At 33.0% G+C, this 15,373-nt stretch overlaps 1 protein-coding gene and 1 pseudogene across 8 annotated transcripts in view; one reads left to right on the top strand and one right to left on the bottom strand.

The window, feature by feature from the left end:
• DLG1 (discs large MAGUK scaffold protein 1) overlaps window positions 1-15,373 on the bottom strand; it is a 318,826-nt gene that overhangs the window by 129,784 nt on the left and 173,669 nt on the right. For all 8 annotated transcript variants that reach the window (XM_077117938.1, XM_077117940.1, XM_077117941.1 and 5 more), the window contains 2 exons: window positions 14,305-14,474; window positions 12,213-12,349 (listed from right to left, as the gene is read on the bottom strand). In XM_077117938.1, the coding sequence (XP_076974053.1) occupies window positions 12,213-12,349; window positions 14,305-14,474 (307 nt within the window). The remainder of the gene's footprint in view (window positions 1-12,212; window positions 12,350-14,304; window positions 14,475-15,373) is intronic.
• On the top strand, window positions 6,102-7,485 carry LOC143648241 (NAD kinase 2, mitochondrial-like; annotated as a pseudogene).

Genomic DNA, 15,373 nt, shown 5'->3' with positions numbered 1-15,373 from the left:
GTTATTATTAAAAAATTTGTCCTTCAATTATTAACAGTGAAAGTGATTCTTACAATTATTTTTTGGCCATTCAAATGTCTTCAAATTTATGCTTGTACTATTTACTCCTTTTCAATCTGGTCGTTGTATTTTTATTTAAATATAGAAGTTCTTTATCTTTTCTAGAGAGTAATTCTTGGTTATTTATATCAGGAAATATTTTCTCCTCCCTAGTCATTCATTCCCCAACCCTACGATATCTTTCATTATCCTAAAGACTGTAATTATTATCAGAATCAAATCTATCAGTTTTCTTCTTTATAAATTCTGGACTTTGCATTCTACCTAGGAAGGTTTTTATCACTGCAAATGACAGACAATCTTGTCTACTTTCTTAAAATATTTTGTAGCTTGTTTTCCATTCAGATTTCAATCCAGGTGGAATGTTTTCCAATATATGTATTTCTATAGCAATAAAAGCCTATACTATTAATGTTCTATATTGTGTCTCAACTCAGTAGGATATGTTCCTCCTCTTTTAGTGCTTTTCAAAAATTTTCTTGCTAGATCTTAGGAAATATCTCTTCCCAGTAAACTTTAAAATTAAGTTTCAATGACTTTAGAAACTCACAGAGGGTTATAATTGAGATTACACAGACTTTACAGATTAACTTGGGAAAAAAAGTAGATATATTTATTACATTGATTGTATGTATCATGGAACATAGGGGCTCTCTCCTCGTCCTTCAGTTTTACTCATATGAATCTTGCTCATTTATCGTTAGGTATAATCATAGAGTTTTTGTGATTTGAAAATTTATCTGATACACTTTTAATTGGTTACTGTTATCTTATAGAAACGCTCTTGATTTCTGCATATTGCTTTTAGATTTAGCTATCTTATTAATAAAACTTCACAGTACCAATGGCTTTTTAGGTGATTCTCTTGGATATTCTAGGAATACTAGTATATTTAATAAGATCAGTTATCTATGCATATCTTTTATTATTATTATTATATTTTTTGCATGGGCAGGCACTGGGAATTGAACCTGGGTCTCTGGCATGGCAGGTGAGAATTGTGCCACTGAGTCACCATTGCACTGCCCTATATTATTTTTATATTCTTACTGCATTAGCTAGCATCTTCAGAAAAACACTGGAAGGAAGTGATCAGTTGGCATACCTGCTTTCACCATGGATTTTACTGTGAATACTGTCACAGAATTACTATTAGGTATATTTGTTATAGCTTTCTGGTAGATAACATTTATCAAATTAAGGATTTTTTTCCAAATTATTCCAAGTTTTTAATAAGGCTAAAAACTGGAAATAGAAATCTATTTAAATAATGTTTTAAGTACCTGAGTTATCCTATCTGTGCAGCCCAGAGTCATTAAATTATAGACTTAATGCATCCCTGGTACTAGGGTATGGATAAGTTCAAATTTAGCAGATTTCCAGATCAAGGAGTCCGTCATGCTGTTGTCTGAACTTCAACATTAAGGAACTAGTCCCTATTAGATGTTCTCCTACCAGGTGTCAATGTTAGCAACTTGTCCCTAAATAAAGAATCTCAAACCTTTAAGAGGCTGTGAACTGATCTTCCTATCACTACAATCTTCTCGTTCGAATGTTAATTGATGAATTAATGCTATGCTTAATTTAAAAAGCATATTTTGGAGATGATGTCAGAAAGGCAACTGAAGACAGTGGTCATCGCAAGAACTGGTTTACCCTAGTGAAATAGGAAGTTATTGGGAAAATGACATAGAATGACAAATTTTAACAAGGTAATTTTGGCAGCTGTTTTGACAAAAGAATGGAGGAGAAGAAAATGCAGAATCAGGGAGCTCTGTTGAAAGTCTACGGCAATAATACAATTAAAAGGAGATTGTGACTCAGGCCAGGTTTCTAATAATTGAGGTGATGAAAAATAATTGGATTCTAAATATAATGACATTTCTTGCTTTACACAATTCTGATATGCAGAAATTTCAGTTACCATAGTATACTTAAATAACACCAGCTCCTAAATAATATGGTTCAAATTCCAATTACCCCAGTTATTGGCTATGAGTGAATATGTAAGTATAAACAACACTTCTAGCTTTTCAGTATAAGAATCACTCTGTAATAATATGTGTATAAAAACAGTGATCAATCAAATAACGTCTTTCAAAGTAGGCTAGAGACCAGCTACTATGTATCTGTTTTTCAGTTCATATACACAGAGCAAAGTATGTAGCTGTGTTTCCTCCTTGTCTCCCAAAGATGAAACCAGGTTATTTTACAAAATTGAATAATCAAAACAGGGTGAGTAACAAAGATGAAAGTGTGGCAGTAAAACAAAGGTGACAATGATAGAAGTAAGATTCAAATAAATGTAATTGGCGTTAAAGACCTTGGGAATGTTGACAGTGCTACCTTTTGAGAGACTCTAGTCTCAGCTAGTCCCCCAACTTTGTTTTCTTTTTCAAAATTGTTTTGACTTTTCTTGGTCCCTTGCATTTTTGCATGAATTTCATGATTAGCCTTTTAATTTCTGCAAAAAAGGCAGCTGTACTAGTCACAGTGATCAAGTTAAATCTGTAGATTAATTTGGAAAATACTGCCTTCTTATTCTTAATATTATGCTTTTCAATACTCGGACATGGGAGTCTTATATATTTAAGTCTTTTAAAATTCTTTTCAACAATATTTTGTTGTTTTTAGAGCACAAGCACTTACTAACTCCATTAAAATTTTGTACTTACTCCATTAAAATTATTCCTAAATATTTTATCCCTTTTGATGCTACTGTAAATGGGATCATTTACTTAATTTCATTTTCAAATTGTTCATTCCTAGGGTATAGAAATACAACTGGAGTTTTAGGTAGTGACATTGCACTGGTTAGAACCTGTAATACAAATGGTTAGAATAATCAGATAGAAGATCAACAAGGAAAGAGAGGAGTGCAATGTTACTAAAAAACACTTTGATTTAGGAAACATACAAACAAAACCCTCCAAAACTCAATAGCAGAACATACATTCTTTTCAGGTACAAAAGGGGAACATTCTCAAATAAAGATCATAGGTCATAAAACAAGTTTTAACAAATTTTAAAAGACTAAAACCATACAAAATAGCTCTGCCAGCCACAAAAATGAAACAAGAAAACAATTAAAAGGAAAACCAGAAAACTCACAAAATATGAGTCCAACAACCAATGTGAGCAATGTGAAATCAGATTTTTGTGGTCCAACAACCAACAGAACTATGGGATATCACCAGGGAGATTGGAAATTATCTTGAGATGAGTGAAAAAGAAAACACAACATGCCAAAACTTATGGGATGCAGCAAAAACAGTGCTCAAAGGGAAGGTTATAGCTGTAAATGCCTACATTAAAAAAAAAAAAAGGACAGATCTTCTAACTGGACATCTTAAGGAACTAGAAAAGAAGTGTAAATCACACACAAAGTTAGCAGAAAGGAGGGAATAATAAAGATTAAAGAGGGAACATTATACTGACATAACAGAAATTAAAAGGATTATAAGAGAACACTCTGAACAACTGAACACCAATAAACGGGATAACTTGGATAAAATGGACAAATGCCTAGACACATGTAACTATCAAAATACTACTGAAGAAGAAACAGAAAATCTGAATAAAACCATAACAACTAAGGAGATTGAATCAGTAATCAAAAACCTTCCAAAGTAATAAAAAAATCCCAGGAACAAAGAAGGTGTCACTGCTGAATCCTACCAAACATTTAAAGAAGAATTAACACGAATCCTTCTAAAACTCTTCCAAAAAACTGAGGAAGGGAATGCCTCCTAACTAATTCTATGAAGTCAGTAATACCTTTCAACTATGCCAGACAAAGACACTACAAAAACTATAGACCAATATCCCTTATGAATATAGATGAAAAATCCTTAACAAAATACTTACAAACTGAATTTAGCTGCATATTAAAAGAATTATAGGATAATAAACCGTAATCAGGTGAGTTGTTCAACATATGAAAATCAAAGTAAAGTACCACACAATAAGATGTACATGATCATTTCAATTGAAGCAGAAGAAGCATTTGACAAAATCCAACACCATTTCATGATAAAGGCACTTAAGAAATCAGAAATTGAAGGAATTTCCTCAACATGATGAAGGCCATTATGATCATCCACAGCCAACATCATACTCAATGGCAAAAAAAAAAAAAACAACGTAAGCTTTTCTCCTAAGATCAAAAACAAGACAAAGATGCTGATTCTCATAATTTCTACTTATTATAGCCAGAGTATTTAGGCAAGAAAAATAAATAAAAGGCAACCAATTTGGAAAGGAAGAAGCAGAAGGAACTCTATTTATAGACGACATGCTCTTATATGTAGAAAACCCTAAAAAAAAATCCACCAAAAAAAAATTAAAACAAAAACCTGTTATAGCTAATAAACTCAGCAAAGTTGCAAGATACAAAATCAACACCCCCAAATCAGTTGCATTTTTATACACAAGCAGTCAACAATGAAAAAAAAATTAAAAAAACAATTCCATTTAAAATAGCATCAATAAGAATAAAATACTAGGGAATAAATTTAATCCAGGAGATGCAAATTGTATATTGTAAACTATAAAATATTGTAAAAAGAAATTAAAGTCCTAAATAGGTGGGAAAATATCCCATGTTCATGGAGTGGGAGACAATATTCTTAAAATGACAATATTGCCCAAGTAGTATACAGATTAAATGCAATCCCTTTCAAAATCCCTGTGGTATTTTTTGTAGAAATGGAAAAATCCATCCTAAAATTCATTCATTTCATGACCCAGAAAAGAGAAAACAATCCTAAAAATGAAGAACAAGTAGGAGGACTCATAATCCCTGTTTTCAAAGCAAAGCTACAGTAATCACACAGTTTGGTACTGCCATAAGGATAGACATTCAGATCAATGGAAAAGAAAGAAACCCCTCACCCATGATCAATTGTTTCTGACAAGGTTGACAACATCCTTCAGTGAGGCAAAAACATTCTCCTCAACAAACGGTACTGGGAAAACTGAAAATCCATATGCAAAAGAATGAATATGGATCCTTACCGTACACAATATATAACACCTAACTTAAAATGCATTAAAGACCTAAATTTAAGAGTAACAACTCTTAAATTAATATAAAATGTTTAGAAGAAAACATAGGGGGCAAATCTTCATGACTTTGGATTTGGCAATAATTTCTTAAATATGACAACAAAAGCATAGGCAACAAAAGAAAAAACAGATTGGACCACTCAAATTAAAAAAAACTTTGTGGAACAAAGGATACTACTGTTAAAATGAAAAAGCCCACAGAACAGAAGAAACTTTTTGCAAATAATACATCTGATAAAGGTTTAATATCCTGAATATATAAAGAACATAAAAACCAAAAGATGAAAAAGCCAATTAAAAAATGGATTTGGATTTGAAAAGACATTTCTTCAAAGAAAATAACAATTGCCCAAGAGGAAGATGAGAAGATGCACAACACCATTAGCTACAAATGCAAATAAATCAAAACCATGAAATCAAACTTCACACTGACTAGGATGGCTATCCTCAGAAAAACCATCATAATAATTGTTAGCAACAGTATAAAGAACCCTCATATACTGCTGGTGGGAACGTAAAAAGCCAATGTAAAAAAAGTTGGTTGGTTCCTCAAAAAGTTAAATCGGTCACCATGTGGGGGGCAATCAGGTGGCGAGGGCTCAGAAGTGATGATGGCTGCTAGTGGCACCTGGGGCAGGGGCAGCCACGTGAGCTGGCAGGCTGTGGTAGCCACTCAAATGGTGGCTTCTGCCTGTCCCAGGCAGTGGTGGTGGCCAAAAACCACCCAGTACGAGTTTGAGCAGCAGCTATATTGCTTTGCCGAGCTCTTGGAGGACCTGAAGCAGCTGCTCACGTTGAAAGGCTCTAGCTACAATGGACTGCTTGAACAACATCATATTCACAACAAAAATGTGGAATATATTCTCAATAGTTTAGAAATTAGAGAACTGAGGTTCATCTTAAAGAGGAGAGATATAATGAAGAGACTTGTACGATAGGCAGATGCTGTCATAGCTGCAGGAGGTGATGGCACAATGCTTCTGGCTGCAAGTAACGTCCTGCACAGACTTAAACCAGTTATTGGAGGAGGATACTCTGGGAGGAGGATCTGTGGCAGAATAGACCTAAGCCCTTGACCCAGGTCTGAGGGTCATTTATGTCTGCCTATTCAATATACACATTCCTTTCCAGAAGTCTTACAGAAGGTCTATCGTGGTGAGTTCAGGTGGTTATGGAGGCAGCGAATCTGGTTATAACTTGAAGAGACTGGCATAAACCCCATTCCTGTGGACCTTCATGAACAGCAACAAAGCTTAAATCAACACAGCAGACAGAGCCTTCAATACTGAAGGAGTTCAAGATGAAGGATCAGAAGCTTCAAGACCCCAGCTTTTGCCAGTGAGAGCACTAAATGAAGTCTTCATTGGGGAGAGTCTGCCTTCCAGGGCTTCCTACTATGAAATTTCACTTGGTGATGGTCCATGGCAAAAACAGAAGAGGTCAGGGCTCAATTTGTGTACTGGAACAGGATCAAATGCCTGGTCATTCAATATTAATAGGCTTGCAATATAGGCTGTGGAAGATGTTTGAAATATTGCAAAGTGACAAGGAAATCTGAGTCTTCCACTGAACAAAGAATTGGTAGAGAAAATAATAAATAAGCATAATGAATCACTGCTCTACAGTCAAAAAGAACCAAAAATATTTTTCATTATTCAAGAACCAATGGCAGGGCAGGTCACAGAGGCTCAGGAGCCAGAGTTCTTATCTGCCATGCCAGAGACCCGAGTTTGATTCCTGGTGTCTGCCCATGCAGGGGAAGGAACAAAAAAAAAAAAGAACCAATGGCAAACAGTTTTCTCAAGCAGTCATCAGCACTGTTTCTCCTCAAAAGTTTGTGCATGTTCTCGTTGTTGGGATGCCTGTATGGTTGTGGATGGAGGAATTTCTTTTGAGTTTAATAATGGTGCTATTGCTTCAATGATGATCCATAAAGAAGATGAACCCCCGAACTGTGCCCCTAGACCACTAAAGGATTTCCTTAGATGACAAATTTTGATTACCAGAAAAATATTTGTACTGAAGACTACAAAGTCCTTAAGCTACAAATTTTGGTTATTGCAAACACTTGTTGCCCCTGGGCTCAAAGGTGATCAGGAAATTGAGATCTATATTATTTTTCTACTGGATTCTGATGGAAAAGCTGTTCTTTGTGTAAGGAAATGGATGGACTAAACTGATGAGAGTTAATTTCAGTGAAATTTCTATGCTGCTTTCAATTTGTACCCAAGAGTGCTGGTATCTTTATAAATCTAAAGAGGGAGACATAAATAAAAGATTAAATATGTAGGATTTGAAATTTAACTGTACAGTTTTTTTTTCCTTTCCCTTCCACTTAGCTTTGTGGAATTGGTCAGGCCAAACATGTATCATTTGATTAGTGTATATTTTGTATAACACCTGAAAATTAAGACTTTAAAAACTTTTTTGATGATGATAATGGAGAATTTGATAAATGCTTACATTGACCTAACTGAAACAGGTAACTATGTTTTCGTATGTGCTAAGATTTTTCTAATTTCAGAACACAGTGTTATTATGACTCTTTAACAATTTAAGCATTTCAATTATTTTAAAAATTATATAATTTTATATAAAATTATAGATGAATGCTTTCATTTAACCAACTTTAATTCAGGCTGATTTCAACAATGCTGGGTGAAATACATATATGTAGACAAAATTATGATGGCTGTTACCATCATGTTATATGTATATAAATTACCTAATATTTATTTTAGGTCATAACGCAATACTTTTGTTTTGTTTTTGATGATGTGAGTCTAATAGGTTTCTTCCATCTTTGAAATTCCCTGAATGTACATTAAAGGACTAAAAGGATTTAACTGATTTGAAATTTTCTATTAGGAGTCTGATAAGAAACCTTCAAAAAATATTTTCATTTCAGTTAAGGAGTATAGCAGAAAGAAAATGGATTCTGTAGTTAATATGTAAAATACATTAGTTTTGGAATTGTTTTACTTAATATTATGGTAGTTTTCACTTAGCTCAGATTCCAGAGTTTCACTTAGCAGTTTTGGATAAGATGGCGTTACTTTTTCCCTCCACTATGAATTAGAGAATGCCTTTATTTTTAGAGGAAATTATTTTGATTCAATTCTCAATCTACTAATAATAAGTGATCCTAGATTTTCACAAAAAGCCCCTATTGCTGCATAATGAAACAGTTGGTATTTCTGTGCCATTTATTCAAAGCTTATCTGTTTTTTTCACTTGCTAGTGAAAATTCTGTTCAATCATCGACAGGTATTTATTGAACACTCTGTGCCAGGTTTTGTCATAGGTGCTGGATATTGATGACGAACAAATATTAAACTATCCTTATAAAACTTGAGTTTACTGTGCTCAGAAGTAAATGCTGAAAGCTAGGATGTATAATCAAATTGAATGCTCTTAGTTTTGCAACATTCAATATGTTGCTATTATCAGATTTTTTGATAACATAAACAATGGCATACAAAGATAATCCAAGATTTGATGTCTGTCCAGAAGAACCTGTTAATCTTTTCTTAGTTAAGAGTATCTGCAAAGACTCACAGCAAAGAGTTTACAATGATGCATGAGGTTGAAATACATTACAAATTCATGTATTCCCAGAGCTGGGTCTAGTTTCTGCTTTGATCTTAAAAGGATACTTAAAATATTACCTTATATTCTCATTGATATGAACCGACACTAGTGAATAAACTTGGAACATTTCGTTGGTAACAGAGACCATCAGGAGATAGAAATAGGGTAAGATATTGGGTAATTGGTGCTGAAGGGATACAGATTGTGCAACAGGACTGAATATAAAAACTCAGAAATGGACAGCACAATATTACCTAACTATAATACAAATTACATTAAACAGTGAATGAAGCTGAATGTGAGAATGATAGAGGGAGGAGGGCTGGGGGCATAAATGAAATCGGAAAGAAAGATAGACAATAAAGACTGAGATGGTATAATCTAGGAATGCCTAGAGTGTATAATGATAGTGACTAAATGTACAAATTTTAAAAATGTTTTTGTATGAGGAAGAACAAAGGAATGTCATTACTGCAGGGTGCTGAAAATAGATGGTAATTAATATTTTAAAATTTCACCTCATGTGTGAGATTAAAGCAAAAAATGTTTATTTGGTACAAAATTTATATCCTGACTAGTGCATTTCCTAATATAATTTATGTAGACAGCTTGATTGAACACCGTTGAGTACTTGGAACCTTGGGTAGGACATGAGATTTTGTTGGTTTGTCCAAGTGATGCTCTGATGAATCCCAGAGTGATTCGATCAGTGATGGGAAAAGTGTCTGCAAAGTTTCCTTTGGGGAATGGTGAGAACAGGGAGAAATTCAACTTCCCCAAGTTGAATTCTTGATATTCTCACAAGCAGTGTGGACTACCAAACCTACAGGCTGAGTCCCCAGTCTTGGGGTTTGTTCATATGAAACTTAACCCCACAAAGGATAGGCCAAGCCTACTTAAAATTAGGCCTAAGTGTCACTCCGAAGAGAGCCTCTTGTTGCTCAGATGTGGCCTCTCTCTCCAGCCAACACAACAAGCAACTCACCACCCTCCCCCTGTCTACGTGGGACATGACTCCCAGGGGTGTGGACCTCCCTGGCAATGTGGGACAGAAATCCTAGAATGAGCTGAGACTCAGCATCAAGGGATTGAGAAAACCTTCCCGACCAAAAGGGGGAAGAGTGAAATGAGACAAAGTGTCAACGGCTGAGAGATTCCAAACAGAGAAGAGAGGTTATTCTTACGCATTAAATAGATTATCACCTTGTTATTCAAGATGTAATGGAGAGGCTGGAGGAAACTGCCTGAAAATGTAGAGCTGTGTTCCAGTAGCCATGTTTCTCGATGATGACTGAATAATGATATAGCTTTCACAATGTGACTGTGTGATTGTGAAAACCTTGTGTCTGATGTTCCTTTTATCTACCTTGTCAACAGACAAGTAGAACATAGGGAATAAAAATAAATAATAGTGGGAATAAACGTTAAATTTAGTTTGAAATGCTAGTGATCAATGAAAGGGAGGAGTAAGGGATATGGTATGTATAATCTTTTTTTCTTTTTCTGTTTTCGTTTTATTTTTTTCTGTTGTCTTTTTATTTCTTTTCTGAATTGATGCAATGTTCTAAGAAATGATCTTGATGATGAATATGCAACTATGTGATGATATTGTGAATTACTGATTATATATGTAGAACGGAATGATATGTTAATGTTTTTGTTCGTTTGTTGTTAAATTTTTTTAATTTATAAAAAAAAATATTACCTTATAAGGAAGTGAAATTCTACACTGATGAATCTCTGACAGGTTTAAAATACACTACTGAAAAAAATGCCAACTCTGTCTTTCATATCTGAAGGAAATCTGATTGTTCAAAGTAATACCATAGATCTGTTAAAATATATAGGGAACCCAGGCGGGCCACAGTGACTCAGCAGACAGAGTTCTCGCCTGTCAGGCCAGAGACCCAGGTTCAACTCCCGGTGTCTGCTCATGAAAAGAAAAGAAAAATATACAGGGAACCCACTGTGTAAAATTGTTCATAAACCATATTTTAAAGGTTTTGATAATATTTATTGTACTCCATTTTCAATGCAATTTCTAATATTTCTCTTATGGTGGGGATTTATTCATTAAGAGATGATGAAAGGCAAAGGATCTTAGAATAGCAAAATGTTCTTATGAATGAGTTAACCTTTTAACTATATCTGAATAAAATTAAACTATTACTTAAAAAAAAGCTAAATAAAGAATTAACACATGATCCAACAATTCTACTCGTATATACCCCAAATAACTGAAAACAGAGACTCAAACAGATAGTTGTACCTTAATGTTAACAGTAGCCTTTTTTCACAATATCCAAAAGAAATAACCCAAGTATCCGTTAAGAAATGAATGATCAAATGTAGTATTTATGAGCAATGGAATATTATTCAATCATAAAAAGGAATGAAGTTCTGATATGGGCTACAACATGGATGAACCTTGACAACACTAAGCTAAATGAAGTAAGCAAGAAACAAAAGGACAAATATTGTACGATTCCACTTATATGAAATATCTAGGATGGGCAAATTCACAGAGACAGAAAGGAGATCAGAGGTTAAGAAGGGCTAAGGAAGGAGTGAATGGAGAGTTACTGCTTAATGAGTACACACAGTTTCTATTTGGGGGGATGAAAAGTTTTGGAAATAATGGTGATGACTGCATCACATTGTGAATTTAATTAATGCCATGGAATTGTATGCTTAAAAATAGTTAAAATAACAAAAGTTATGTTATTTACATTTTAAAACAATAAAATTATAGGGCTGGAATGAAAAAAAAACAAAACACATCACTGAATAAAATGCTGAAGAATAGCACATACTGCGTTACATGCCATTAATGTTTCCGAAACTCAACCAAAACAAGTTCAATTAAATCTGTATGAACATATATTTTTAAATGGTGAGGAAGAAAATAAACCAAAGTGATTTTCTTTAAGGAATGGGGAAGGGTACCATGAAGGAACTTGAAAGGGACCACAAAATTTTATCTAATGGTTTGTTTATTGTTATAAAAGAGAATATATTAATGTATTTCTATAGGTAAAAATAAATAAAACAATTTTAAAAGGAAAGAAAGCAGCAAAGGAATGAGAAGCATAAATTGTAGATGATCCAGTTCTTAGCTGAGTAATGAGTTTGCTAGTTTCATAATATTATAAATAAAAAATTTAAAAATTCAATTAAAAAAAAAGAGGGTCATGAATGAGCAATGATGACTGCATGTTATATATGGATCTAAGGATTATGATTAATCATGTGCATCCAAGTCTTCCTACCTTTCAATAAAAAAAGATGTAAAAAAAAGGAAACAAAAGAAAAAGAGGAGGATGTGAGAGGAAACGGCAAATAAAGATAATACCAAGAATAATTTTTCAGGTTTTGACTAAAGCAAGCTTAGTATTCAGTCAAATAAACATTTCAAGCATGTAGAATTCTAATTCTGTCAGAAATAAACAGGCATCAAAATGGCTTTATAAAAATAACAAACTTCTTATACTTACTGCTAAAAGTTTATCTCCAATCTGAAGTTTGCCATCTTTATGCGCTGCACCTCCTTCAATTATTTTGGTTACATAGATGCTATTATCCCCAGGTATATGCTGATTTCCAACACCTCCCGCAATGCTGAACCCGAGACCTGCTTGAAAAACACTAGTTTTAGAGTCTCCTCAATAAATACCAACTTAAGCCTAGAATGAAATGTCTAAAGGTAAGAAAGTGATAATTTCATCACACTATTTTTTTTAATAGAAAAGAATCTGTCCAGCTATCTACTTCTTTCATTCTAAATATCTGTTCTGGAATCAAGTGACAATTATAAATATAGGTGTTCCTGTAGTAATTACAAATGGATTCCTCTTGGTAATTTGGGGGTAGGGTGGGGGTGGAAAAGTCTTCTCAAAGACTCTATAAATGCACATGTCCAAAGAGATTTTCACTTGTGTTTCCATGTTTTCTTTTTTCTTTATTTTAAAAAAAAAAAAGTACACTTAGAACCACCAAAAATGGATATCTTACTTAGTTTAACCATAAGTATATTTAAAGTATCCATATAATCATTGTAAAACCTAAGTTTGCGCAGTAAGTTTCATACTATTTTCTTACAAATACTTCTAAAAACTTCCTAAGATTAAAGTAATTGAGAAAAAAAATAATAAAAATTGTCTGTCGGTGGTACACAGACTGGCAGGTTTTAGAAATGGTATATATCTGTTCTTTTCCTAATATTCTGTGAAATGACAGTTTTAATAAGGAATTTCCATAATTCATAAATCTCATAGCTTCAATACTAGACAAATTCCAGACTTTCTGTTCCTTTTTTCATTAGTTGAACTTCTGAAACCTACCTCTTCCATGAAGTCACATATTAGAATCAATATTTCTATCCACCCTTTTTACCATCATGTTTTCCAAAATGTAGAAATCACATCTTAATAGTTTTCATAACAGATGAAACTGTCTATGGCACACACTTAAATACTTCCTTCTTTTAACTTAGACTGTGTATCTGCTTTTAATGCACTTTGCAGATAATGATGAGAAATTAATATCAACAATACACTTGACTTCCAAGTGTGCAAGGGCAAGGATATTACATTTCTTTTAATGCTAAAAGTCTTTCACATAAGGCACATAATATAAACATGGACAAATCTAATAAAATAAATATTTTATTCCTTACTTTTAAAAACTATTCAAGATATGCTATGGACATTTTGAATATAAAAATTATATGGGGGTGGGCCATGGCAGAGTTCTCGACTACTATGCTAGAGACCCAGGTTCTCTGTCTATGCAAAAAAAAAAAGAAAAAATCATATGAAGCTTATTCTGAAAATACAAAATTTATATATGTTCACAGTGATAAAATGTTTGTGAAATATACGAAGACTAATATAAGGACATTTTCAAACGCTGGAATTTTGTTAGGAATGCAGACTTTCTGATTCCACTTAAGACAAAATTAGAAATAACAAATTCTATAATTCACACAAGTTCAGTAAAAATTTGTCAGTTTGTTATTTTAGACTGTGGGTCATTAATACATACAATTACATTTAACTCAGAGATTTCTTTCTTTTTTTATAGAGAAGCTGTAGGTTTACAGAAAAATCATTAATAAAATACACAGTTCCCATATACTACCCTATTAACACCTTGAATTACTGTGGTACATTTGTTACTATTGATGATAGCACATTATTATAACTGCATTATTAACTATAGTCCATGGTTTACCTTAGGGTTCACTGTGTGATGTACTGTCCACAGATTTTTCTTTTAATTTCTATAATCATATATTCACATGCCATGTAATTACCCAAAGTGTACAGTCAATGGTTCACAGTATCATCATATAGCTATGCTTTTATCATCACAATCCACTTTTTTTTTCTTTTTTGTGAAAAATAACACATATACAAAAAAGCAATAAATTTCAAAGCACAGTGCATCAATTAGTTGTAGAAGAGATTTCAGAGTTTGGTATGTCCCAGAGATTTTTATTATACAACATTAAATTTCCCCTTTTAACCACATTCATATAACTCAGACACTTCTTAATAATTTGTCTTAGTTAGATTTATCACATACCTTTAGGACCTTTAATTAGCTTTATTTCCATTATTTTTTCTGACACAGGTTTTCGTCTTTTTACATACAAGCGTACGATAGACCCTGCCTCCTTCAACGCTTCAACTGCTTTGCTATGTGTTACATCGTGAACATCTACATCATTTACTCGCAATATACAGTCATTGACCCTGGAAAAAAATTTAAATATTAAGAAGTCAATTTTACCTATAAATTTTTCAGTTTGCTAACTTTTCTCGGCATTTCATTTTCAAGGTATGAAGAAACTTGTGTTTGGTATATTAAATTTCAATATACCAAACACAAAGGTAATAAATGCAAACATTTCCCAAGGACTAACAAAAGAAGCAAAAAAACTAGTGCAAATAACAGATTAAAATTCTTATATTAAATAGGAACAACAGCAACCACTTGTATGCTTATCATATACTTTTTGTATGCTTACCATATATGGAATTAAGATACTAAAGAAAAAAAGCAAACACTTATTTAGCAGTAATCGCATGTTAAATACTTTTACTGTTTTAATTTTCACAACAACCTGTTAAATACATATTTTTATTCCCATCTTTCAGATGGAGAAACTGAGACATGAAGAGTTTCACCCGGGCAATGAGCGACAAAGCTGTGATTTAAACATAAGAAAACTCAGGCTCAAACACACTGAATAACTATATTAACATCACAGAACTAGGAAGTAGCAAAATTGGGATTAATTCATTGAATTGTACAACAAATAATTTTTTAAGTGCCATCTTAAACGATACTAGAATTAAAGAATGAAATTCTTCCTTGAAATTCATACATGTTAAAGATTAGATCATTTAATTAAAAGGTTCCTTATGTAAATAATCTTAATTTGACATGGTAATATGTTTTATTTAAAGTATGATTTCTTCCTAGCCTTAAACTTTTCTCCCTTAGCTCTATTATCAGTTTCAATTACATGGTATTTCAGGACAAAAAATAGGGTTCATTTCAAATTGGACAGAGAAAGGGAAAACTACACTTAAAATTTAAAAAATTACTCTAAGTTTCTATATTTAATTAATTCTCTTTAGAGGAAAGA

The sequence above is a fragment of the Tamandua tetradactyla genome, chromosome 10 (genome assembly GCF_023851605.1).
Source record: "Tamandua tetradactyla isolate mTamTet1 chromosome 10, mTamTet1.pri, whole genome shotgun sequence".
Lineage (NCBI taxonomy): Eukaryota > Metazoa > Chordata > Mammalia > Pilosa > Myrmecophagidae > Tamandua > Tamandua tetradactyla.
This window is presented reverse-complemented; position numbering and strand designations above follow the sequence as displayed.